The sequence below is a fragment of the Rhodnius prolixus genome, unplaced genomic scaffold, assembly GCF_049639745.1.
Source record: "Rhodnius prolixus isolate KJV_2025 unplaced genomic scaffold, Rpr scaffold_4, whole genome shotgun sequence".
Classification (NCBI taxonomy): domain Eukaryota; kingdom Metazoa; phylum Arthropoda; class Insecta; order Hemiptera; family Reduviidae; genus Rhodnius; species Rhodnius prolixus.
Window position 1 is genome coordinate 35,601,616 of NW_027411614.1, and position 9,195 is coordinate 35,610,810.

The 9,195-nt window shown below is 31.5% G+C and overlaps 2 protein-coding genes across 3 annotated transcripts; one reads left to right on the forward strand and one right to left on the reverse strand.

The window, feature by feature from the left end:
- The first annotated feature begins 112 nt into the window (after positions 1 to 112).
- lin (protein lines homolog) lies at positions 113 to 2,710 on the forward strand. Its single transcript, XM_074132277.1, has 2 exons — positions 113 to 399; positions 767 to 2,710. Exon 2 carries the CDS (start codon positions 796 to 798, stop codon positions 2,566 to 2,568), a length of 1,773 nt encoding a protein of 590 aa, XP_073988378.1. The 5' UTR covers positions 113 to 399; positions 767 to 795; the 3' UTR covers positions 2,569 to 2,710.
- Positions 2,711 to 5,666: 2,956 nt separating this feature from the next.
- NC2alpha (negative cofactor 2 alpha) lies at positions 5,667 to 9,189 on the reverse strand. 2 transcript variants are annotated; one of them, XM_074132289.1, is made up of 6 exons: positions 9,005 to 9,189; positions 8,835 to 8,907; positions 8,536 to 8,629; positions 7,150 to 7,299; positions 6,621 to 6,843; positions 5,667 to 6,001 (listed from the first exon to the last, which is right to left on the reverse strand). In XM_074132289.1, the coding sequence occupies exons 1-5, from the start codon at positions 9,044 to 9,046 to the stop codon at positions 6,624 to 6,626; spliced, it is 579 nt and encodes a 192-aa protein (XP_073988390.1). In that variant the 5' UTR covers positions 9,047 to 9,189; the 3' UTR covers positions 5,667 to 6,001; positions 6,621 to 6,623. The 2 variants fall into 2 exon arrangements, with proteins under 2 accessions (XP_073988390.1, XP_073988389.1); XM_074132288.1 differs by having other exon boundaries at positions 5,780 to 6,843.
- Positions 9,190 to 9,195: the final 6 nt, after the last annotated feature.

Here is a 9,195-nt window from a genome sequence, read left to right on the forward strand (position 1 = left end):
CTGGGAGTGTGAAATATGGCCATCACTTCAACAATAACAATTAATAACATAATTAACTTTTGTCAAGAAATATACCATTTATTAAAGTCATCATTATTTATCAACTTTGAATCCCACAATATTTTTTTTTTATTGTTGGCACTTGTATTTTTTGTCTCCTCAGTCAAGTGTTACGCAGCGTAAACTCATTCCAGTCACTTCATTCAGTAGTTTGCTAGTTTGTAATGGCGGACTTGTGTGTACATTCTTCCGTACATTTAAGTTTATAGTTATGAATGTCAAAGATTAATGTGTTAATGTGCTCGAAATAATTGTGCTAATAGTTTGGATTTTCAATTATATTTCATGCATTTTTGTAATAAGTTTCATGTGTTCCAGCAATGTGAGCCTAGAATTGAAGTAAGTAATGCGTACCAAACACATTTTATTTATTGTTTACACCTATAAAATCTCTGCTGAATATCTTTTAAACCTCAACAAGATAAAATAGTTTGAATAATTTTGTATTTAAGTTAGCGTCTCTTTTCTATTTTGCTGCCATCATTCCAATCGTTCACCTTGCTACTTGTATTACACATCTCACTTGCTTTGCATTCCTTTACTTAGCATTCAGTTATTTAATATTAACGTATTCGTTTATGGAGCTCTTGAAACATATTATCTAATTAATAGTTAATTTTGTGATGTTTTACTCCTAATATTTGTTCCTTTATTTCAAATTGAACACTTAATTTTCATAAATTAATGCTAAATATGTTTATAACAGATACTCAGATGGAATAATTTGACTCCTTGATGGTGCTCACTAAAGAAAAGTCTGCGCCAGTCGCAGCTATGGAAGAACCAGTGAAGAAAAAGAGCAAACGATGTGAAGAAGAAAATAACTGTGACTTAGAAACGTTATTAAAGAATCTTCTTGGTCAGTGTTTGTGTACGATGTCGGAGAGTATGATTTGGCGTCCATTTCGAGGGCTAAAGTTACTTCGACAAGAGGACAGTCAAGGTTATTGTGTGACTTACATTGCTAACTGGAGCCGTGATCGAACTTTATTGTTTGTTAGTTCCGTGCAAATATTGTGCGAAACTGCCATCAAACAAAACGCTCGGGGCTTGGTTTGCTCTAGGATAAGTGATGTGTGTGATGCGTTGGCAAGAAACGAGTACGGTCTTGTTGATTTTTTAATTGAACTATCAGCTCATGCCGATCGCTATGTGAGTTTTGTTAGTGGAAGAGCATTGACTTCTTTTTTTTTAGTTTCAAGAGCTCATGTTGATCCGCGATGGTTGGACAAATTAACAGAAAACGCCCTATCAACAACGCATCCTCAAAAAATGCCGTTTTCACTGGATGTAATGAAACGAGTAACGGAATGGAAGGATTGTGACGAGCATCCTTTGGAAGAAAGGGATGTTCATCCACCATCAACTTGCCATGTACTTAGTGTAAGTGATCCAGACAGTTTAGATAGTAGTCAAATAAAGTGCCTTTGTATTAAAGCCCTTGAAGCCAAGTGGCCGGCCATAGTTGGCAAGTTTGATAGAATACTAGCTACTTCCCCTACCCAACACGAATCCACCGTTATCACATTCCTTGGACTATGGGAAGCTATAATTTCAGTTAAAGCCAATTTGTCCATAGTTGATACTAAACCTTTTTATGCTCACCTCGCTAACTTTGTGGCGTTACTTAACTCTAGAGTATCTCCAGTTGTATGGAAACACATGTTGGATTTATTTAACGAAGTACTTTGTTATGGAAGCACTTTGGCTTTGCAAGATATACTTGCTGAAGAGCCATGTTCGTTGGCTCACCTCATAGTGAGAAGTGTAAAGGATTGGCGACTTTTGGAAGCAATACCATTCAGAGATGGTAGTGGCAGATTTGGAGGAGGTTCTGGTGATGGAGACCGACCATTGTTACAGAAAGCAGTTCTTTTAGTTCTAAAAGCTGTTGCTGTTACTGTAAAAGAAACTAGATGTGAGAGTTCGTCTGACAGTTCAGTTTGTTCGGAATCAGAGGATGCAGATGCAGATATGGCAGTAATAGAAAGGAGTATAAGGGAAGTCCTGCGACAATTAGACAACTGTGTTAAAGCTTTACTTCCTTTTCATCCTGAAACTCCTTTAGCACAATGGGTCGTGCAGTTGTTTTCAGATCAAGATGATGCACTCGTTGAAAGCATGGTATGTTGCCTTGATGTCAGTGTTGGTCTTTTTCATAGAGAAAATGCTTCTCAAGACTTACGTAGAGCACTGAGCCCTGCTATATCTTTGGCACAATTTCTAAGAACCGTATCTCACGGACCCGATGTTCTGCTTGATCTTCTTGTATCTAATGAGACTTGTTTTTTACTTTATCTTCTCAGACTGCTCAAATATATAAGAAGAAACTGGCATGAATTTGCATCTGTGTGCGGTAGCGAACTCTCAGAGATAATGTCCGTATTTTCTCGTCTTCATCTTGCCATTGATAGACTTATTGCGCGGTCTCTATTTCCCTATAATATTAATCCGGTATTAAGGTTACTGGAGAAGTGTGAACAGATGTACGAAGGCATGAATGTTTAAATTGTTAACAAAAAAAATGAATCGTAGAAAAAAACATTATTATATCTTTAACAAAGTACATGTGAGATGTTTCATTTAATAGTGCAATTACAGTGTAAACTCGTTAACTGGTTGTGATTAATAAATATTTATGTGGCCTAAATGAGTATTAAACAATAACTAATATAACACTTTAGAAGTTAAAAAAATAAAGATTGTACATATACTACAGTATTTTTTATAATTAAGCTTTTTACATATGCGTTTTTTTTTTAATTGACAGAAGATATTTATTAAGAATCTCTTTTAAGATTTAATTACTGCTGCATAAGTTTATTTTTAAATATTTTATCCAGAGAAAGATATCAAGAAAGGACGCAAGTTCTTTTCTCAGGTTGCCTTTCAATGAGAAATAGATTAAAATTGTTGTACCCTATTTATTTTAAGTACATTAGTTTAACAATAGTTACCCAATTTCATTTTAGCCAACTAAACCAGTGCATTCATTTTTGAGTTGGTTCATCTCTGAAACATTTATTCTATATATATTATATAATTACGTAAACGATAAGTTACAAATTATTTCATTCCATGACAAACAATATTAAGACTGTTGTTATGATGCAAAACTTTTTTATAAGTATATTTACAAAATTTAAATTATAATTTGTTTCTAAATAAAATTGTTCCAATAACAATCTTTATCTATCATACAAATTCCACAAAAGAAAATAGTATAGTATAAATAACATAAATTATAATTATTTAAAATTAGTAATGATATATCAAATGGCCGTTACACGCTTCATATAACAAGCAAAGAGCAATATCAATTTTGCATATTACCTCGATAATTTGTCGCTGAAGCACTAAATGTTTTTGTTGATAAACCGGACGAATTATTTATTACAGTCGTCTATATTATCAACTGGCCTTGGCGAAAGAGTGCCTTCGTTATAAAAACATTTCGCATAAAATATATAATTTGTGAATCAACCAACAAAAAGCAAAACATCCGAGTTTTAAAACAATTGATCTTGTGAATCAACCGATGTCAAATGAATCTGAATTACAATCTCCTGAAAGAGTTGAAATTTCTTTTTATTTTGTAAAACCACCTAGCGAAATTTGTTGCTTTGAAGCCCAAGTCAAAATATAAATAGCATATAACTTTACAATTTTCTTTTGCTGAAAACCTCTTTTGTCTGCAATGTGTTAATAAACATTTGTTATATTATTAAATGTTGATCAGTTTACAAGTGGAAGATGTAATTTTTTTCAACTTGTTTATTTCAATGAAAAGAACGACATAATTGTGTTTTTTGATTGCTGATTTATTCGGTGAGTAGAGCTGCACTTTGTTTGAAAGGTCTGTCCATAACATTGGTGGTGAAACGCAGCTTTTAGAAAAACAGTTACTACCAAAATCTATTTTACTAACAAGAAACGGTTAAAACAAAAACCTTACGTAAAATACAACACAACTATTTTGACTTAAAATCTCGAGGTCTTAAACTGAAACATTTTTAAAATTGAATTTTAAAACATTTAATTACTATTAACACTATCCAGATTGTAAAACGGGATAAAGATTATCATTTAATGAGTTTTTAAGAATTTATTTAATTAAAAGAAATTGATCTAAAAAAAAACTAACAGCATATTGTTATTCCGTTTGAGAAAATTTGATCGCTAAGTTATAAAGGAGTTCGCTGGTGGATCCAAAACACATTCCTATTATGTTTCCGCTTCCTCTACACTTGCAAAATATTTATATAAGCATTTATCAATTGAAAGGAATCGAGCTCAGAAAAATGTAACGGAGTTAACTTCTGTGTAGCAAAGAAATCTTTCAGTTGGGTCATAGTTATCGCTATTCGATTGTTGTACAAAGAATGTGTATCATAAAACTCAAATACAAACCTAGCGTTATCTCTACTTTAACAGTTATACCATCTGAAATCTGCAAATATCTAACTAATCAATCACTATATTATTAAAGAATTTATGTTCTATATGAAATGTGAATTATCAGCGACGAAGCGGTAGTGTTATTGGAAGAAGGAAAAGTTACCTGAGTATACTGCACTGATAGGTGGACATTGCAGCACTCATAAAGTACTGTGTAATACAAGTGACAAAGAAGTTGCATCAGATGACCTGAATTAGGCGGAGCCTTAAGTAATAACATTCGGGAAGCTTAGAGGCCGCTTCTAAATAACTAAAAGGTCATCAAAATTCCTCTGAGAAGTTTTCAGAGTTAAGGTGAACAAATATTGATCCTTATTTATTTTATCATTTTATTTATTTATATTTGTAAGTTATCATTAAGAATTTGATCTTGCCAATTCGAACGGATCAGAAGATGAGAGATGTCCCCCATACTTAAGTGAGTTCTGTGTTTTTAATTCCTAGAGAACTTCAAAGATTCATTCGGTGGAATTTTCAACTATTTCTGAACAGAATACATTCAACCTTATTTTGTAACATCACAGACGTAAGAACTGCATTATATTGAAATGAAACGTTTTAGGGTAGATTAACCCTTACCTCTTCCATATGAGCCATTGAAGCCTAAAATGAGTACAATAAAGTTAAGATTTTAAGGAAGTTGTAGAATTTTCGAGGAAGTATCAAAGTAGAAAAATGAATCTCTGCTTAACTGAAGTAGTACTTCCAGTTTTAAATTGCAACAAACCGTGCACCTAAATAAAATATTCCCAAAATTACGTTTGGAAAATGAAGCTCTAAAATTATTTTGCCCTGTCCTCTCCATGGACTAGAGGTAAGTTACTCACTTCAGTGCGACAATTTAAGGTACAACGCCCTAAAAGTTCAAAAACATTTTCTCTGCAACGTAAGGGAAAAAACTTGATGGTACAAATATTTTTTATTTTTTTTTAGAAGAAATTTTACCGTTAAGCATGACGAGTTGGTATCCTCCGTTTGATTATAATGTACGGTAATGCTAACTTTAAATTGTACAATTATTAACATAAATTTGGCACCTTAAATATAAAAGCAAAAATAAACTAATAGGACGCTAATGAAAATGGAACCAAAAAAGGAGTAACAAAAATAAACAATTATTTAAGGAATAACTAAACAAAACAAAAAACTTTATATGAAAAATTCCGTTTATTTAAATATGGGTTTGTACTTCGACTTATCTTAACGAACATTCAGGGACTTTCCAATTTATTACAAAACATTTTGTTAAAAAATAAAGACAAAGATCTGAAATATTTATTTACACATAATGTCATTAGACAAGTTAGAATTAAAAATTAACAATTCTTTTAAAGATGGACGAGTCCACAATTTTGGGTCTGCAGCAATCCTTACTTTTTCCTTATTTCTGATCAAATTCAGATTTTTTTTTTTTTTCATCGGTATACGTCTTGGTACAGGAGTTGACTTGTCGATTTTTATTCATTTATCTATTGATGAATACCTAAGAAGAAGACGTCAAAATCATTTTCGAAGAACCGATTCTGACGAAGAATTTACAAAACCTATTATTTAAGGAAAAGTTACGACATTTCCCCGCTGCCTTATCAGTTCAAGGAAAACTTGTTTAGAACAATTCAAAGTGGAAGAACGAACAACACATAAATTACTCTAATGATAAATGCATAAATGATTCTTATAGTTGAAGAATTAATCTTGAAGAGCCAATTTATTATTTATGTACTATTACTTCAAATTTATTATTTTAATATTTGTAATACGTTTCTGGAGCATTATGTTCAATAGACTAGTACTAATAAGCAAAAACTGTAAAAAAAAAAAAAACCTGCTATGAGATAACTACTTTTTAGTTATCAAGAAAAAACACAAGATAAAAAAAAAGTTTTTGCTGGGAAACTACATTTGAGAACAAAATAATGTCCGCAAATTCTTTCAACTTATTGATTTCTCTTTTGATACTTCTAACCAACACTAAGGAAAGATGTCGTAACTTTTTTAAAAGGAAAATACTGTTGTAATAGATTAACATTTTTCGGAATGAAGGTTTTTTTAAGACGCATAAAAACGAGAGAGAGAAAAATCCTTAAAATTACTACATTTACAATTTAGGTATCATAATCATCGTCTTCATCTGATTTCATTGCCATCGAAGTTGTGTTATCATCTATTAGCAGTTCTTTGCTGTGATCACTTTCACTGGATTTCGAATCGGAATCATTTGATTCAGATTGCACACTGGCATTTACATCGGTTTCCATATAAAAATTAGCTCCTACAGATGTTGCTTCGTTACTATCTTTTTTAACTTCATTTGTAGAGCTCCGCCTGTTAATAAATTTAAAAAAAAAAATTATATACATATGCATAAAATAATTTATTTTTTAAGAAAAATCCCGCACAGATTTGATTATATATAATCTTCCCACAGTTTTACTTACACACACACCAGAAAATTATGGTTATCTTATTTGAAGTAAAAATCAAAATTAAAATGGAAGAAATTATCTCACAATAATATACTTTCGACTTTCATACAAAAGAGATGATTTTTTTTGTAACAAATTAAAAATACAATCTTATGATTGCTACAGAGCTTTCATTAGCAATATTGTTGATTGGAAATAACCTGACCTCGTAGAATGGGACGTCGATGATGAATTATCGTTTGTTTGATTATCCGAGGACACCCAATTATCATCGTCTGATGTAGCGACCTCAGGAACACTCTTCACAAGATCTCGCAAAAAATCAAACCTGCTTTCTGATAATATACATTGTTTCCTGTAAGAATTCAACATAATATATTTGTACTATACATTTCAGACTAACCCTTGTAATTTATCTATACTCAGGGTAAGAGTCACATGGAAGGAGAACTCAAGAGCCGATTACTGGAACAGTGAACTTCAGCCTTGCAGGACAGAACCCACTGGCGACGATTGTTCTTCATTATAGTGTGACTATCTGTGAATTTCAGTTGTTTAGATATTATTAATGAATGCCCATACCCACTGACCCCAATTCTAGTCTCGGCTGCCGGCCATCATATTTTTTTATCTTACAAAATTGAATTTGTCAAAATTATCAAAAGAGCAGTGATGATTGAGAGTGAGTTTTCTCTAATTACTTTTTCTGAGAACGTGTTCTTCTTGCGTTTTTTTTTTGTTTTTTTTTTTTGGAAGTAGGTGCATTAAGGTGTGAGCTATATGGAAGAATTTTTATGCTCGGATTGTATTTACCTTTCCATCTGCACACAATTTTATCCACTAAGCTCAAAAGTACTTGCTCGACAATGTAGTCCTAATAATTTGTCAAGAAGCTGAGATACTTTGTTTTTTAACAACAAAGCATGTTCTACCGGTAAAAACTCAATTCCAAAAATTTGGCCATTGCAACACTTTCCTTAAATAGAAGTAAGGGAAAGTAAAAAACAGAACACTTATTTTTAACTGAAATGGTGTGTTCTCTCCAATTAATTTCAAAGATAAATATGATCCATTAAAATGCTACACTACTTCCAAATCGGTTAAACTAAAACTTAAATAAATTTAAAATCCTTAAATTTAATCTGTAGTCTTTACTTCAACATGGATATGCAAAGAACCTGTATGAATGGAATTTACATTCTTTTAACACAAACCTCTCATTCTCACTCCTGGGTATGATGAAAGCGATACTGGTTAGAATACAACGATTGATGCAGAAAAGCATGAAAAATTTTATATAACTTCCAAACACGTTTATAAATTTATCTAAAGAGGTTCACTCTTATTGAATTCTTTGTTAACATCTACTTATTTATCACTAACTGGCAAAGAAGCTCTTTAACAAGTGAAATTAATTAGTAGAACTGACTTAAAAGATAAGAAAAAAAAGAGATAGGTAAGTTTGTAATGTACATTGTTTATTGAGCGATCTTAATCAATAGAATTAATAGTATTATTTCTCGTTCGTCTTTGACGTTATAAAGAAACAAGTAACATTAACATTAAATAAAATGGTGTTAACAATACTTACATGTGATGAGGACTTAATGTTCTTGCATTTTTCATCATTGTAATATGCATCGATTTTGTTATAAGAGATTTTACAAACAATTCTAGCGTTCGAGGTAAACATACATTAAGGAAAAATAATAAATAACATCTGATAATAAATCATGGTTAATGATTGATATACCTCCAAAAACATGAATTGAGTAAAATTATTCCACTGCTAGTGAAAAGGAAGCATCTAAGCATAAAGTCCGAAATCGTTAACAAATTAGGGGGAAATTAATGATCAATAATTAAATATGCCAAGAAAACAAAGGATATAAATTATAACAGGTACTGCTTGAGCAACTTTCCCAACTTCATCATCCGTTTGCATGATCTTCTTAATTCTCCCCTGTATTTTTGGAAAAATAATAACAATTTCGTAAAAGCAAGATCGAACCAAGAGAAAAGCAAAAATATACATTAACTAGATAAAAAAAAAAACTTACAGCAGGAAACCTTGCGTTGTATTTCTTCTTTTTACTTGGCATTTCTTTTTAGTTCCTTATAAAAATCTTCTCCATGCCTTCCAACATTAACTATGAATGGATTAGTTTAAAAGTAACTTCTAATTAAGAACCACAATCATTCAAAAACAAACACTTCTGAACGAAACTTAAAGGTTAATACCATAGTAAAG

Bases quoted from the DNA above. Each gene is read 5' to 3' on its own strand.
- NC2alpha (XM_074132289.1), bottom strand. From the start codon at position 9,046: ATGCCAAGTAAAAAGAAGAAATACAACGCAAGGTTTCCTGCT. The intron at 8,908-9,004 runs GTAAGTTTTTTT...CCAAAAATACAG, and splicing joins ACAACGCAAGGTTTCCTGCT to GGGAGAATTAAGAAGATCAT. The intron at 8,630-8,834 runs ATATCCTTTGTT...ATGTATGTTTAC, and splicing joins AGCAGTACCTGTTATAATTT to CTCGAACGCTAGAATTGTTT.
- lin (XM_074132277.1), top strand. From the start codon at position 796: ATGGTGCTCACTAAAGAAAAGTCTGCGCCAGTCGCAGCTATGGAAGAA.